The 17134-nt window shown below is 36.3% G+C and overlaps 3 protein-coding genes across 4 annotated transcripts; 1 reads left to right on the top strand and 2 right to left on the bottom strand.

The window, feature by feature from the left end:
* The first annotated feature begins 3995 nt into the window (after nt 1-3995).
* Nucleotides 3996-4881, top strand: LOC140833886 (uncharacterized). 2 transcript variants are annotated; one of them, XM_073198372.1, is made up of 2 exons: nt 3996-4143; nt 4493-4881. In XM_073198372.1, exon 2 carries the CDS (start codon nt 4545-4547, stop codon nt 4725-4727), a length of 183 nt encoding a protein of 60 aa, XP_073054473.1. In that variant the 5' UTR covers nt 3996-4143; nt 4493-4544; the 3' UTR covers nt 4728-4881. The 2 variants fall into 2 exon arrangements, with proteins under 2 accessions (XP_073054473.1, XP_073054474.1); XM_073198373.1 differs by having other exon boundaries at nt 4063-4143; nt 4540-4881.
* A 330-nt stretch (nt 4882-5211) lies between these two features.
* Nucleotides 5212-7403, bottom strand: LOC140833885 (uncharacterized). Its single transcript, XM_073198371.1, has 6 exons — nt 7135-7403; nt 6786-7055; nt 6635-6715; nt 5946-6057; nt 5800-5866; nt 5212-5658 (listed from the first exon to the last, which is right to left on the bottom strand). Exons 1-6 carry the CDS (start codon nt 7396-7398, stop codon nt 5580-5582), a joined length of 873 nt encoding a protein of 290 aa, XP_073054472.1. The 5' UTR covers nt 7399-7403; the 3' UTR covers nt 5212-5579.
* Nucleotides 7404-7668: 265 nt separating this feature from the next.
* Nucleotides 7669-11777, bottom strand: LOC140833884 (uncharacterized). Its single transcript, XM_073198370.1, has 4 exons — nt 11698-11777; nt 11284-11521; nt 10196-10741; nt 7669-9381 (listed from the first exon to the last, which is right to left on the bottom strand). Exons 2-4 carry the CDS (start codon nt 11396-11398, stop codon nt 7682-7684), a joined length of 2361 nt encoding a protein of 786 aa, XP_073054471.1. The 5' UTR covers nt 11399-11521; nt 11698-11777; the 3' UTR covers nt 7669-7681.
* Between the last annotated feature and the right edge of the window lie 5357 nt (nt 11778-17134).

The following is a 17134-nucleotide window of genomic DNA, read 5'->3' as shown; positions in this document are numbered from 1 at the left end:
ATTAATTATAAATGTTAATGTTTTACAATTATTGAATTTATTTTAGCAAGCACGACATGGCAGAGATCCAACGTCATGGGAGCTATACGTTCACACACATCGACATGCAGATGGATATTTCGTTGACACGCGATCCCGCCTGCTCCACGTAAGTTTATTAAATTTCGTTATTCTCATCAACGTTACATTAAGAAAATTCAATTTGATTCATTTTAAATCAACATCACAGGAGGAGATGTAGCGCTACATGGCTGATTCATTTTGTATGAAACACTTGTATTATTATTTGCAGATTAATAATATGATTATATTTCTCAAATTTGTTAATTTTTTCGATTATACAGCACAATATATTTTTATTTCAGATTTAAATAATTATAACATTAAAAAAAACATTTAGCGGCGGTTTTTGTTCAAACCGTCGCGACATTAGCGACGGGTAGAAAAACGTCGCCGATCGGTTATGCAACGGCGACGGTTTAAGAAAAACGTCGCCGATCCAGATCGGCGACGTTTTTGTAAATACCCGTCGCTATTAGCGACGTTTGTGTCAATACCCGTCGCTATTAGCAACGCTTTTAATCAAAACCCATCGCTATTGGCGAACCCGAGCCAGGCTCATTAAACAAGATAAACGAGCCATTAACGAGCCGAGCTTCATAAATTCCGAACGAGCCGAGCCCGAGCTTCAAACCCGAGGCTCGTAACGAGCTCGAGCCGAGCCCGAGCCGAGAAAATAATGAAACGAGCCGAGCCCGAGCCAGCTACTGCTCGGCTCGGCTCATTTACATCCCTAATGGTGTAGCTGAGAGAAGAAATCGGACCCTTAAAGAACCTGCTAGAACAATGCTTGCTCATTCTGGTATTTCTCAAAAGTTTTGGGCAGAAGTAGTAAGCATTGCATATTACACTTAGAACAGATCAATGATTAATAAGAACCGTGTGAAAACACCATATGAGATCTGGCATGGAAGAAAAAGTGTGTTTCTTATTTCAAGATATTTGGCTGCAAATGTTTTATTCTTGATAATGGTAAAAATAATTTAAAATCCTTTGATGCTAAATCTGCAGAGGAAATATTTCTTGGATATTCTTCAGTTAGCAAAGCATAATAGAGTTTTTAATAAAACATCTTTAAATGTTGAAGAATCTATTCATGTTGTTTTTGATTAAACTGTGCTAACTGATAAGCCAACTGATCCAGTTGAGCTAGTTGATCGTTTTACAGAGATCAGTTTGGAGGATGATACTGAAGAAGAAAATCATATCAATAGAAATATCCTTCAAACACCTGAACCAGAAATAGTAGATAAATCAGTTGAACAAGAACCAACTCTTGACAATCAGTTGGTGGAGCAAACAGACGAAATTCAGTTACCAACTGAAACTGAAAACATCCAGTTGCCAACAGAAGTAGTTGTTGATATGGAATCAACAAATACTGAACTCAGATGGAAGAAATCACATCCTCTAGAATTGGTGATAGGTAATCCATCTGACCCGATAAGAATGAGAAATCAAATGCTTAATTTGTTCATTCATTTTGCTTTTGTCTCACAACTGGAACCAAAGAAAACTAACAAGGCTCTTGCTGATCCTAACTGGATAAATTCAATGCAAGAGGAGCTAAATCAGTTTACCCATAACAATAGGTTTCAAGACCAGTTTGTAAAACAATTATAGGTACAAAATGGATATTCAGAAATAAACTGAACGAAGATGTTTCGGTTGCACTCCACAAAGCAAGATTGGTAGCACAAGGATATAGGCAGGAAGAAAAAATTGACTATGATGAAATGTATGCACCAGTTGCAATACTGGAAGCAATCAGAATGTTCCTTGCCTATGCATCATTCAAGAACTTTAAAGTCAACCAAATGGATGTAAAAAGTGCATTTCTGAATGGTCAGTTGCAAGAAGAAGTTTATGTTGAACAACCACCAGGTTTTATCAATCACTCTTTTCCTGATCATGTCTATCATTTTAACAAAGCTTTATATAGTCTTAAACAAGTTCCAAGAGTTTTGTATGAGACACTTTCAAAATTCTTAATTGATCATGATTTTGACTGTTAGATCAGTTGACAAGATCTTGTTCAAATTTTCTAAGAATGATCACATTTTACTTGTGCAAATATATGTTGATGATATTATATTTGGGTCAACTAACCCCAAATTGTGTGAGAAATTTGCCAAGTTAATGCAGGAAAAATTTGAGATGAGTATGATTGATGAACAGACATTCTTTCTCAGACTACAAGTGAAGCAACTAGAGACTGGTATTTTTATCAGTGAGACCAAATACACGAAGGAATTGCTCAAGAAATTTGGCATGAAACATGCTCAGATGCAAGCACTCACATGAGTTCATCAGTCAAACTGAACAATGATCAAGAGGGAATATCAGTTGAGACGACACTCTACAGAGGTTTAATAGGTTCATTATTGTACCTAACTGCTAGTCGTCCCGATATTGTATTTGTTGTTTGCATGTGTGCTAGATTTCAAGCAAATTCTAAGCAATCGCATTTTTCAGTTGCCAAAAGAATTTTAAAATATTTAAAAGGCGCTCAAAATGTGGGATTATGGTACGCTAAAGACTCTTCTTTCAATTTAGTTGGATATTCAGATGCAGATTATGCAAGATGTAAGCTAGATCGTAAAAATACCAGTGGATCTTGTCAGTTTCTAGGAGACAGACTGATCTCATGGTTCAGCAAGAAGCAACATTCATAGCTACTTCCACAACTAAAGCAGAATACCTTGCTGTTGGAAGCTGTTGTGCCCAACTGCTCTGGATTCAGCAACAACTGAAAGATTATGGAGTTTATGCTAAAGAATCTCCCAAATTTTGTGATAATACGAGACAAAAAGCTTACACTTATCAGATTTATTTGTAGCATTTGAGGCTATTTTTTGAGCATATAAGCACAAACTCTTTATTTTTTATTTGATCTTTAACTAGATCAGTTGTGCTAAGTTCAGTCGAAGAACTGTGAGATATTTAGTAAACTAAGAGTTTCAGTTTTGGCAGTGCTAAGTCCAAACCGAAATGGGTTCGTACAAGTGGTGTATCGATCAAAGTCTTTTAGTGCATATCATATCCTTGTAATAGAAGGGGTGATGTAGGAGTTATTTCAATCTCCAAACATCCATAAATCTTTGTGTTATTACTTCATTTATTTATTCTATCTTTCAGTCAGTTTATTTCCGCAACTGTTATCAGTTAAACTGATTGTCATTGACTGACAAGATTCCTAGTTTTAGTTTGTCATAGAACTGACACTTCATTCGAAAAGATTATAAAATCGTGAGTATTTATTTAACTTCTCCTTCTAAACACATTTTAACCAATCAACCGATCATAAAAGCAAGCAAAGGGTTGGTCGCTGCACTTTTACATGAATTGTGTGTGTGCATGTAGGTGTGTGTGTAGGTTTTAGGGTTTAATTATTTTTTAAAAAAGGCTTTCTAAACACTTAATTAATGGACTTAATTAATCATAGTTTTTATTTAATTAATTAAGCTCATTAAGATTAATAAAATCATTAGAATTCAACTTAAAAGATTTAAAAACATCTATTTCCAAAAATCTCATATAAATTCTTTGATCTTACCAATTAATTTAAATTTGACCCTAAAAATACTAAAATTCCTAAATTATTTAAAATGAATATTTTTTAACTGTTAACACCTCAATCGTCTATGGTCTTCTATCCTCGGCCAACCACCGAAACTTGCCTGAAAATATTTAAATTATGAAATCAAACAAAATTACACAATTAATCATTTATTCAATCAAAATATATCATTCATGCATTCAAAATCATTTAATTAAATTAATTTAGCAATTTAAAGTTTTCACTTATATGTAACCAGATTTTTTGACATTACACTATTGCTACCACGGAAGGGTGGAATCACTGGGCTGTGGAGCCATAACTATGGCCCATGTTTTAAGGGGGATCGTTTGTAAGTCCTAAAAGTTTATATATAGCCCAGTACAAAATTTATTGGGCATGAGCATGCGTAGATTGCCCGGCCCAATTCGTACTGTTAAATTATGTCCCCGTTCTTCCTTCCTGCCATTATTTGGCGAGCTGACGCTAACTCGTTCTCCTCAATCGCGATCTCTTTGACGCTGGTAATTTTCTCATATTCGCGCGCGCTCTCTTACACGTATGATTTTCGGGGCGGGATGATGTTATCGTTGTGTCTGTATGCCACGTGCATTACGTGTTTGATGGTATTCCTGAAAGAGCTTTTTACTGATTGATGCCGCTTTCTCAAATTTGAGCCGAAATTTGATTAAAAAGAGTTGTTTATCAGTATTGTTTTCGGAAAACTAATAGCGAGTGAATTCCATGTGGCAAGATGTTATTTGCTTCTTTGACTATGTTTCTTTATGTGTTTTGGAGTAGAGAGGGTGTTGTTATACGGGTCGTTGGGGTTCTGTTTTTTGCTCCCTATAATTATTATGTATTTTGGATCAGGATATCGACTCTTAGACGGGTTCATCTATTTTTGGCCTATAGTAAAGTGATAATGGGAGACAAGAAGAAGAAGGCCACTATGTTGGTGAGGCTGGTTTCGGCTGCTGGGACTGGATTCTTCTACGTGGTGAAGAAGACCAAGAGGCTTCACACCAGCAACATCAAACTTGAGTTTCGAAAGTACGATCCTCGAGTGAATCGTCATGTTCTGTTCACCGAAGCGAAGATGAAGTGAGTGTCCTCGAAGGTGGCGAGTCGACGACAATCCTTTTAATGGAAACATTATCCTTTGTAATGTTGACTAGAATCTTAGTTTTGGAGTTCGGATTGCTGTCAGATTTTGTCATCTATAATCCTCCTTTTAATGGAAACATTATCGTTTGAATATATTTCTCAGTATTTGACAGAACTAGAATATCATAAGCTTATAGAGAATATCATACTATTCAATCTCATGTTTCATACGTTAATTGTTTGATACAAGTTATAGAAAATATCATACAAGACTACAAAATATCATATTATCCCATCTCATGCTTCATTTTTTGGTGATTGTTTGATATAAGTTTATGGAATATTATAACTAATAAACTAAACCAAGTATGTTACATCGTGCGAATAAAAATGTATTACACACATGAAATACATTATACTCATGTATGCACCCAACACATAAGAAAAGAACTGGGTACCAAGAAAGGAAAAATACATGACTAGTTGATGCACGAATTTACGCTTCGAAAACTATGTGCGAGGTTTGCAAGAAACAAAAGGGTCCTCATCTTTGTTTTGTTACATGATGTTTGTTGTTCTTTCTCACCCATACTGTGGAGCGAGTCCTTTTGACTCGATCTACAAAAAGACGATGCCTGCAACAAAAAACAAACAAGCGTTGACACAAAAACAGATCTCTGGCAGACTGGCACCCATGTCAAATCCAAATCCAAATCCATTAGAAAACAGGTGATGGCGAGATAAACCACCCTCCAAAAGTCGAGACTAGAGTAGAAACAAGTACTGCAACTTAATTTTTCTGCTATACTTGGTCATATCCTCTGATACATATGTGCTAGATACCCAGCGTGCCTCACATGTTAACATTCACCAATAACCACCACATCTCATGATGGAACACGCCACATACATCCATCATTATAAGAATAACACTAAATGCAGAATAAATTTGAAAGGGAAAATCATTAGTAAAGTGACAAGTCGGATTCTCTGGTCAATTCCAATTCAAGTGATGTATGTACTACAAGGGAAAGATTATAATGGCAAATTCAGCAATAACAGAAGAGACAAACCTTTCATATTCCAGCTTCTGTTTAACTATTCCATTCAGTAATAGCTCTGAACTGTAAACAGCGCCACCTGCACATAAATGGCTACTAAGTGGTCATCTTTACATTACATTCAGAAGCGATGATTCTTTGAAGGTACGTGTTTCAACCTTTCTCGAGAAAAGCCACACAGAGGTCATAGTCTTCTTCACAAGATATAATCAAAAGATCGTCTGGAAGTTTTTCATCTTTCAATGCTGATCTTCCAAGTCTCTCCACCGCCTGTTAGAAATGCATCAAGTATCATAATCCATTCTAAAATGGTTCCATGTAGAGCACTCTCACCCTTTGTCGTTGCATTTATCAGAGAAGTCACAAGTAAAAGAAGGTGCATAAAACCTTATACACTGAACTAAAACGCACAAAGCAAATAGTTTTTAATGTGTTGCCGTGGAATGAATATGACAGAAATTCAATCCTTACAAATTCATGCAGTAATCAACGAGTGTCCATTTATATAACAGGAGAGATGCTAAATTACGAGATCTAAAAATCAAGAAGGCAAAGAGGAGATTGGAAAATAATTCGAGAGCTTAAAATCGTATACTTAGGCAATAGTTTTAAGATCCAGTGAGCTACGAGTACAATTTAACAACCCACCAGTAGTCAAGGAAATTGATTGCTCCGTTTCTAGCACCTTGGAGTGATACACCCACCCCCAGAATTTGCAAAGAAGTGAACAGGGCTAAGTTAACTAATGCTAACTACGCACAGGAAGCGAGGATCATAAAACACTCATAATGAAACAACTAAGCTAAAAATATCAGAAAAAAGAAAAATCTCAAGAATGATCACATACCAAACCATGAACTGCCTTGACCAAGTTTGTTATAATGTCTTTGCCAGGTTTTGTATTTGGGGTGACAAAAACTTTTTGACCCTGCAACCAAGATCATTTTTAGTACAGCATGGTTAGAGCATATCATTTTATGCGACAATCAGATACATACCTGTAGAAGGGAATGCTGACTAGCTCTTGACAGAGAAACAGGCATACTGAAGCCAAATTCTTTTTCTCTTCTTGGATCTCTAAGAATGTCATTTTTCTCATTAACAAAACAGCTAGCTTGTCCACAGCTTTCAAGCCATAAGTGTGTCACTACTGGTTTTCCAAAAGCAATTGCTTCAAGCATATTTCTGGTGCGGACAAATTCATCAGCTACAAAATGTGTAGCATCTGACATGGAAGAAGCATCAGAAGCTCCCAGCCTAGCCAAAACCTGTGACAGAGAAATGTAACCAAATAACTACAAGATCTACACCAACTTGCATAAATTGAAGGATCCAATAACTAGATACCTTTTTCTGCTGTTTGACAAAATCCACATCTAGGTGTTGGCTAAACAAGACTCTGATATTTGCGGTATCTTTCCTCTTTCTCAAGTCTTTCGATTCACTAAATGGTACTGACGTGTCAGTCATTAAGCTATTAATTTCTTTTATAAAAGACAGTTTAGACAGGTTCTTCCTGCAAGACTGCTTGTGATACTCATCCCCCATACAGATGGGAGATTCATTGTTTATTTGTGTCGCACAAGTAGCAGGTGTAGTACAAGTTGACATGGATGTTTCCAATCTTCACTTGGAGATGCATCTCGACTGTCAACAGTTTCTGCACCTTCAGAAAATTTTGAGTTCTTCGCATCACTCATCCCATCACATTGCTTAGATGTGCGGGGATCAACTGTGCTTGCTGTCACCTTCCCATGATCAGAACCTCTATGATCAACATTATTCCTTGTACTTCCATTGTCTCTTGATCTTTTTAAACTTGCATTACATTGTGCATCATTTTCTTCCTCATCTAAGAATGCCTTTCGTCGAGTTCTTTTTCGATCTGGAAACTCTAGAGAAGATCTTTTGGTTCTGACGAACTGGGGATACCAACACATTTTTTATTTGATTCCTTAACCATAATTGATCTCGCCTTTCTAAAATTCTTGAAGGTACCCATTTCAGCATTTTCATCATTGGCAGCTGTTCTACTTTTTCTGAGTACACGAGCACTTATCAGATCATTTATCTCCTCCCTCGCATGAAATACATTTCCTGGAGCCTTTGAGCCATCCAATTTTCTGCCTCTCCTAGTTCGATGAGCCACTGGTACCGAAGGATCCGTTAACTCCACATTCTGATATGGATCACTCTCTTGAATGTTACTCCTTTTCTTAGCTCTTCCTACCTTCTGCTCTTTCATTCTAGGAGGTATGGTGCTCAGGCATTCCTTGTCGTATAAGACAAAATCGTCATTGACATCTGTAAGCCTCCTTTGTTCTGCCCTCCTCAGATCTGCATCACACCGCTTCCTAGTATTTTTAGTTTGTTTTACTAATGAAAGAGTAGAGCCATTACTCATGTTGCTGGTGGTCCTCATCACACGTTTGGCTTGTCTAGTGACAACGCCAACACTAAACTGATTTTCTGCAGATGCCTTTGTAATTGGATCAATGCCTTCATCAGGAACATCACTATTAGTGTTCACTGAATGCAGCTCAATACAGAAAGTTCCAAACACTTCCGCAGCTATTTGAGTATCAGGACCTATATTTTTCAGGTCTGAAATATCCCTCCTATGATCATTATCAGTCAACTTGTGCCCAGATGCCAAGTTTGACTGATTATACAAATCCTTCTTAAGATTCTTGCGCAACACCTCATCTCTGCAATGAAATGATTTTCCCTTTGCTCTTTTCCTTTGATGCAACATCGCCCCTGAATCCGTGTAGGCTGAGTCTCCTAACTTCTTATCGTAAGCTTGATTCTTTTCAATTCCATGATCTCCACCAGTCTTGATTTTTATAAGGTCAGCAGAGCCAGATTTCCAAGTTTCCAAATAGGTTCCCTCCTGTAGATTTCCGTTGTCAAAGAAGAGTTCCTTTTTCTTCTGGAAAAAATCTCCCCCACCTTCATCTTCGCAGTTATCATCCCATTCATAAGCTCTGCATTCTACAACAGTACTTTTGAGAACAGAGTTTTTTGCCAAATCTAGAGAACCATTTACTCTGTTGATTACCTTTGGTTTTTCTGCCATGTGAATTCTGAAGCCTCTGCTTTGATCATGCTCCATGACATTAAGTTCAAGAAACCTGTCCACGACCTCAAGTGCATTGGCTTGTGATAAATCTCCAGGTTCCTCAGAGTTGACATAGCTTAAACCAGCCAAGTGATTTTCAGATGCATCTAACTCAGACATGTTAAGATTGTCATCTGTCTGCTTAATGTCAGCCTCTGACTGACAAATTTCAACAACTCTATCCTCTGTAAAAAGTTTCCTCATAATCTTACTACCCTTGCGAATTGGACCTCTTTGTTTTTTACTGCTTTCATCATTCCCATTCCAACTGCATTCCTCATTGTTCTTCCTGCCAAAATTAAGCAAATCTCCGCTATGAAATGTAACATCTTGCTCACAACTCCGTTGTTCCAAAGAAGATTTTTCACTACGTAAGGAACACGAATTACTACTGGATCCTAGGGCAAGAGCGGCCAAACCTGAGGCTCTAACTGATGAAGCACGAATTGAGGTAAAATCTCTGCAAAAAGATCCTGAAACAAGATGTTATTGTAATCAAAGGGGAAACAACAGCTTCCTATTCGCACATATCGTAAAGTCTCAACTGAATGCTTTAACCCAAGAAAAAGGGGCATATGCTTTAGGTCTATGACAATTAGAAGAATTAATTGAATGCAAAGAACAAAGCAATGAGGACAAGGCAGACAAGATCTTGCCCATAATTCATTCAGCTGAATTTCCCTGATGGAGAAGGTACAAAGGACTGAAATACAAACTAAGATATCAAAGCAAATATTGTGACAACTGACAAGGGATAAAGGATTAAAAATCCAATTAAACAATATGAAGACAGATATTTTGCGAATGCGGAAAGCTCACTGTACAAGTATATAAAGCAACACATATTTTCTATTTTCCATGGGTTTTTTTAAATAAATAGTGGATTAAGTTACAAGGATAAATTGCACAATTATCGAGCATATCCATTTATATTGACTTCTTTGGGTCTGTTTGAAAATATTTCTTACATAAATAAGCAATAATACACAAGAAGTTGGAAGACAAAACGTTGTAAGCTCAAAAATGAACTGAAGATATGAAATACATCGACCAATGAAGGGGGAAAAATAATTTTGTGATTTTTGCACAGGAAATTTCATAGCATAAAGTAACTTTTTTATACAAAGGGCAGAGAGAGATTTCAATACAGGCCCTGACAAAATAAACAGTACAGGCAAAATAAGATGATGAAACGACATGAAAAAATTAACACTACATATTAAATACTGGGGGACTGAGACCAAAATATATAAAAATAAATGGAGCAACAATCAAAGTAAAAGTTACCTGAATTATGCTCTTCAGCAGTGAAGCAATCAGATGGGGTTCCACAAACACAGTCAGCTTGTTTGCCAGAGTTGGCATCCACCATCTTCACATGTGTGGCTAGATCCCTGCCATGGCCCTTCAAGGAATCGTCTGGAGATAATTGCTGGGTATCACACCTTCCCACGGTTTTATTTGCTTCATCATTGTCACTAGCATCAGAAACTTCAATATTGGTTGCAGTAAACAACTCGGTAGGGATATTAACATAATAAATATCATCCAACACTTGAGTTTCATCGGATTGATCGAGCAACTGAGTGGGTGCATGGTTAACACAATCTAAGTCATCCAAAACTTGAGTTTCCAAGGCAAGATCCATCAATTGTGTTTCCCTAGCCAGATAACACAGCTGAGTCTCCTCGGTAACATCCACCAACTGAGTCTCCCCAACAAGATCCACTAACTGAGCCTTGAATTCATCTTCCAATAGAAAATTATCATCGACTGGCATTGTACCGGAGGGATAGTGAAAATCGTCAGCTCCGTCCACTCTTAAATAACCACCTAATGTGCATGTAACAAAAGAAGGTTAAGTCGGATAAATGCAAACGGCAGGAAGTTTTTCCATAATAGTACCAAGGGAAAAAAAGTTGCTCCAAAATAATTTTCCAGAACATAATGTTAAAGATCCAAGTTGCATCTTCGGCTATAGTTTTTCTTATAATGATGGAAACTCGCTAGTAAATCCAATTTATACAAAAACATATAAATATATTGTATGTATATATACAACATAAACCATAATTAGGACATTGTGTGTCCTATGCAATCAATCCTCGGTAAGCTCCGGAAATTAGACAAAATCATTTCCTAAGAACCGAATGCACAATCTTTTCTTATGCAAAATCACAAATTTACCGAACATAAATGTAGTTCACAACTCACGCGGCTGCGGGTGGGTGTGCGAGGATAAAATTGTAATATTTTGGTACATAAGCCCTGTTCACCTTTAGAAAATAACATAAACCTAAATCTACGTGAGCCAAGACAGCCATGTATCAATTGGAACTGACTGAAATTACAAACACGAGGAATTGAAAAATTACCAGGAGAATACTGACTGTCAACTTGCTGCGTCTCGACGTTGCTCAAACATTTATCCAAATAATTCATCGTTGAATTGATGTGAATGCCATTTTCTACACCTTCTAAAGTACCCATTTCACGCGAAAACAAGTGCAGACCCGATCTTTCAAAGAAAAAATTATTGAAAAATCTGTAAATGTAAAAGAGATTAGTGCACCGAGAGTACGGTGAAGACAGAAGATTTACCGATTCAACTCCGAGTAGGTATCATGGGACACCGTCTCACGGATCTCAATCTGTGAGACGGTCAACCCTACCCATATTCATCATAAAAAGTAATACTCTTAGCATAAAAAGTAATACATGAAGATTACCCAAATAAAGATCCGTCTCACAAAATATGATCCGTGAAACCGTCTTTTGCCTTCAACTCCTGGGATTCTCCGAAAAAGAAGATTCTACGATATAGCCGTGGAGGAATAAGAATTGGAGGGAAATTTTAGGGCGAACCGTGGGAACTCGAGGGAACGGCGATCCGTATAAATATCGGGTCGGCTTCGACTCATATGGGAAAATTGTTTCCAAATTATTTGACTATTTTTCTTTCTCTTTTTGATGAATATATTATTTTGATTATATTATATTGAGAGAACAACATTTTTGGTGTGATAATTTATATATTTTTCGATTTTGTATTATATTGTTCAACTGTAAGTTTTGATCAACTAATTTACAAATTTTTTCACTTTAGATTATTTCACCAAAATAATGATATGACATCAAAAAATAATGTGATGATAGAAAAAAAAAAGTGACATGTCACCAGACATTGCTAATATATTAGATGTCGTGTTAACATTCCGTTGAAAAAAAAAAAATCCAAGTCAGTTGACTAAAATTGTGATTGATGAACAACTTTATCAAAAATTAAATATTTGTAAGTTAATTGATTTTAAAAAAATGTTGTTTCCCTGTTATATTTAAATATGAATTTTTAAACTACATTTAGGTTAGGTTATTATTTTTAACAAGTTCTTAACATTATTTAATTAAATTTACTTTACTTTTTTCACAATGAAATACTTTTACAAGTAATTTATGAAAATGAAGTATATTTTTGTAAATATACATGTTCAAATTTGATCTCGAATTCGAATATTGAAATACACACTCTATACATGAAACTTCTAACAGTTCTCACTCCATGTGTAGTTTTTTGAGCGCATTTTGTATTGGTTATGGTCTGGTTATGTAGCATATAATGGCTCGAAAGATGCCACCTCGTTCGCCCGTTAACCGGAAAGCAGGAATCTGAAGTGAGAATTTGATCAGCTCATGCCATTCTAATTCCTTCTTAACATCTCCTGCCCTTCATTTTGAGGCCAACAAACCAACTTGTTGTTAGGTGAGAGGGCCACTTTCATTAATGGAGATAAGATTGCAAATTGATCTTGTCAACCAAACAACCGTGTCAAACTTGCTGCCTGCATAAGAGAAAATTGGTTCCTTTTGTTCATACGAAGGATAGCACCCATAAATAAGTGCATCATTTGCCCTTTAAAATCATCCCAATAAGAAACTTTTTTAAGCATCATAAAATAAAGAGAGCAAAGAAAAAAAGATCTTTTTTTATTTTGTGTGAGTTACAGAAAATATTTTCTCGGTTATACTCGTGGTGAGATTGAGTGTTGTATGTACTTGTAATATTTCTTCCAATAAAGACTTGCAGTAACTCCGTGGACGTAGCCTATCTTGGGTGAACCACATAAATCTTTGTATTTTTGATGATTTTATTCCACAATTTTGGTATTATATTATCATCATGATCGTCATCATTTCGGTGTAATTACCCAACAACTTGTATTAGAGCCTTGTTGTAAAATTTCTTATAATTTTGAATATACTATGTGGTTGCAGCTTTGTCTGATCTTCCACATCAGAAAAGAATTTTTTTTCTAAGGATAGAGACGTGATGGCTAGAGATGATGGATCGGGACCATGAATCAACAAGTTTGACAGAATAGATTTTTCATTTTGGCGGTTGCAGGAGATTATCTGTATGGCAAGAAGCTGCATCAACCTTTATCAGGAAAGATGTCGGAAAAAATAAAGGATGATGATTGTGAGCTCCTTGACCGACAAGTGTTAGGTGTGATACGATTGACCCTAACGAAGAATGTGGCACATAACGTGGCGGAGGCACAAACCACAGAAAAAGATGATGCCCATTTTATCGGACATATACGAGAAGCCATCAACAAATAACAAAGTACATATCTGAAAAATTTATTCAACTTGGAAATAGGAGAAGGTGCTTCGGTGCTAAACACATCAATGAGTTCAACATGATTTTTTTTCAGCTAACATCAGCTGAAATTAATTTTGATGATGAAATCCGTGAACTTATTTTTTTGGTGTCTTTACCAAATATTTGGGAACCATGAGGGCAGTGGCTAGCAACTATGTTGGAAAGAGAAAGCTACAATTCAATGACATCAGAGATCAAATTCTTGTTGAAGAAGTTCGCGGGATGGATTCGGGTGAATGAATATCATCGAGATCTGCTTTAAATCTCGATAACAGAGGAAGGGGCAAGAGTGACGAAAATAGTTCTAACCGATGGCGCGGTAGGTCCAATTCAAGAAATGGAAAAGACAAAAGCAACTTTGAAAAGAATTTGAAGTGTTGGAGTTGTGATGAAACTGGTCACTTGAAAAAAAACTGGGAATCAACAAAGAATAATGCAAATGTTGTTACTGATGAGGTACATGATGCTCTATTACTATCCACAGAAAACCCGATTGATTCTTGGGTTATGGACTCAGGAGCTTCGTTTAATACCACTAGTAATCTGAAAGGGGATCGGTTAAGGTGTCCGGATGCGCAATAGAAATTTTGAAAATCATATTTTCAATAGCAAAAAGCGAGCGCCCCACTTAGTGTGTAGAAAATACAAAAATAAACACAAATGTCATACATAGTGTGTTTAAAAATTTACCTATCGATCACAAAGGTTGATTATTAGCTCCAACTAAGTTGTAAACAACTTATTTCTTGAAAGGTTGACCCAATCTACAAGCTTCCTAAAGCAGTCCTTTCTCAAATGGATTTCTCCTTCAAATTAGGTGCACTACTAACTAGGAAGATACATTCTACAATTTCATTAGAAAAAGTAGAGTATTTTTCTTTGAGAAGTTTATGTTTTTTTCACAAAATGAAGAAGCAAAAATTGGGACAATTTCGGCCATAGTGAGAGAAGTTAGGAAGTGGAAGCCTTTTCTTAATTCTTGAAAAATTTAAAAGGTGCATGTGAATGACATGCCTCCATTGCATGCATTTTATTTGGGCTTGTAACAATTACAAAGCACATGGATTTTTATTTAAATATCTCAAACACATTTGAAATCAATTAAACTTTGCTTAAATTTACTCAAGCCCACTAGTTAAATAATTATTTTCAGTTGGACTCTACAAGACCGGATATTATAATTATTTGGACTCTACTAGGTCCACTAGTGTTTAATTACTTCAACATTTGAATTAATTTAATTTAGTCCATAATAATGTTTATGAAAATCACAATTTTCAAATACATTATTTATTTGGTCAACTTTTAATTTAGGAATACTTCCACAAATTAAAAGTTACATTTTCCACATAGAAGTCATATTTTTAATTTTTCTTGTGCTTATAAACTCTTTTATAAGTCGTTCAACACATTGAACTAATTTCATTCTCAATGGGATCTAGAAAGTTAGCACTTGTGTGACCCTCAATCGTTGAATGATACAACTAACGGTGAGTTCACATCTTTATGTGATTCAAGACTAAACATGTCCTTATATGAGCATACCCCAATTGCTCCATTCTTATTTATCAACTCCTTGATAATAATAACGTCAGAACTCAAGTCTGATAGTACCCAACCAATCATGTTAAACGTCTAGCAGCATCGCTTACATGATTCCCTAGTTATCAAATGATAGTGCCTGCAAGAACCATTCCATTATGGTTAGCGTACAGTACGGTCCCTTCATCTCATATATCCCGACCGATTCGACAACTATTGGTATATCAAGAGTTGTCAAAGAATCGATACTACGTGTCATGTCATAGTTGCATCGATGGTGTAATATAATAAACTCCTTTCTTAGTTGCCACCAACACTCTATCAGAGATAGCAAAGTACATACACATGAGATCACATAAGATATCCATACTTGAAGGTAATCAGTGAATCCCCGACTACAATACATCGACTCCTATATGTTTCGACTGAATACCTAACCTTGCCACCTGATGACCCCATGAGAGTCGGTAAACAAGTCAAAGTGCAATGCTAGCACTTAGAGTCACAATATTGTCCTGGGTCATAAGGAATAATGGTGTACAACCATAAACTAGGACGTTTCCAGTCGATAAGTGAGAACCACTTGGAAAGTCCTTTATGGAGGTTTGTTCGGTGCACTCTACAAGGAGTACCTATCTGCATGCTCGGACATCACAATGTCCCCTACCAATGAAACATGGTACTCACATCGTAGATACTAGTCTCAAATTCGAGCGGCCTTTATCATTCTTAATAGCGGCTGAATCGACTGGAAACTGTTTAGAATATACAGTATTCCAAATATTATTTTTATGATACTCATCATATGAGCATCTCATATTCTTTCTACTATTTGTATATTCAAAGAATTTATCTATGCATCTAGCATGGGTATACAGATAAAGATGTGCCAAAGCAATAATTTCAAATATTATTAAAATAAATATTATCTATACATAGAATTTAAACATGAACCATCGGCCAACACTTGGCTCAACGGGCACCTACTCTAACATAATCATGATGTATTCGATAATTACATTGCTAGATATTACGAAAAAGTTTTCCTAGCTGATGGAAAACCTTTGGAAATAGTTGGTATGGGTGATGTCCGGCTGAAAATGTCAAATGAATCTGTCTGGAAAATCAACAAAGCTAAGCATGTACTGAAATTGACACGAAATTTGATCTCGGTGGGACAGCTCGATGACGAAGGCCATAATGTGACCTTTGTCGATGGTTCCTGGAAAGTGAACAAATGAGCAATGATTGCTGCTCGAGGAAAGAAAACTGGAACACTTTACACGACTTCCAGTTTCAGAGATACATTAGCAGATGTGGATGTTGTAGCTAATTCAAGTATATGACATTGTAGGCTTGGTCATATGAGTGTGAAGGGAATGAAGATGCTTGTATCAAACGGGAAGCTACCGCAATTAAAAACCATTGAACACAAGCTGTGTGAAAGTTGTATCTTTGAAAAGAAAAAAAAAGTGAGCTTTTCAAAAGTCGGTAGAGAACCGAAATCAGCAAAATTGGAGCTGGTTCATACTGATGTATGGGGACCATCTCCTGAGAAATCCCTTGGAGGCTCAAGATATTATGTAACATTTATCAACGATTTGAGCCGGAAATTTTGGGTTTATTTTATTAAAAATAAATCCGATGTTTATGAGACCTTTAAAAGGTGGAAAGCCATGGTTGAGAATGAGACCTACTTGAAGGTAAAGTGCTTACGGTCTGATAATGGTGGTGAATATGAAGATGATGAGTTCAAGAAAAATATTGTGCACAGAACGGGATCAAGATGGAGAAAATCATTCTTGGTACACCTCAACAGAATGGTGTATCTGAAAGGATAAACAAGACCTGAATGAATTTGCTAGGCGCATGAGACTATATTCTGGATTACCAAAATCATTTTGTGCTGATGTTGTTAACACTGCAGCATACATGATCAATAGAGGACCTTCGATACTGCTTAAATGCAAAATACCAAAAAAGGTATGGAGCGGAAAAAAAGTAAATCTTTATTTTTTGAA

This window comes from Primulina eburnea, chromosome 6 (assembly GCF_022965805.1).
Source record: "Primulina eburnea isolate SZY01 chromosome 6, ASM2296580v1, whole genome shotgun sequence".
Taxonomy (NCBI): Eukaryota; Viridiplantae; Streptophyta; class Magnoliopsida; order Lamiales; family Gesneriaceae; genus Primulina; species Primulina eburnea.
The sequence above is the reverse complement of the archived record's forward strand: the minus strand, read 5'-3'. Positions and strand labels throughout refer to the sequence as shown.

What these genes read in the sequence shown, in the direction of transcription:
- LOC140833886 (XM_073198372.1), top strand. Translation starts at nt 4,545, where the DNA reads ATGGGAGACAAGAAGAAGAAGGCCACTATGTTGGTGAGGCTGGTTTCG.
- LOC140833884 (XM_073198370.1), bottom strand. Translation starts at nt 11,398, where the DNA reads ATGGGTACTTTAGAAGGTGTAGAAAATGGCATTCACATCAATTCAACG. An exon ending in TGACAGTCAGTATTCTCCTG is followed by an intron (nt 10,742 to 11,283) that starts GTAATTTTTCAA and finishes CATGCACATTAG; the next exon opens with GTGGTTATTTAAGAGTGGAC. An exon ending in TGCTGAAGAGCATAATTCAG is followed by an intron (nt 9,382 to 10,195) that starts GTAACTTTTACT and finishes ATCTTGTTTCAG; the next exon opens with GATCTTTTTGCAGAGATTTT.
- LOC140833885 (XM_073198371.1), bottom strand. Translation starts at nt 7,398, where the DNA reads ATGTCAACTTGTACTACACCTGCTACTTGTGCGACACAAATAAACAAT. An exon ending in GTCAGCATTCCCTTCTACAG is followed by an intron (nt 6,716 to 6,785) that starts GTATGTATCTGA and finishes TCTTGGTTGCAG; the next exon opens with GGTCAAAAAGTTTTTGTCAC. An exon ending in TGTGGCTTTTCTCGAGAAAG is followed by an intron (nt 5,867 to 5,945) that starts GTTGAAACACGT and finishes ATTTATGTGCAG; the next exon opens with GTGGCGCTGTTTACAGTTCA.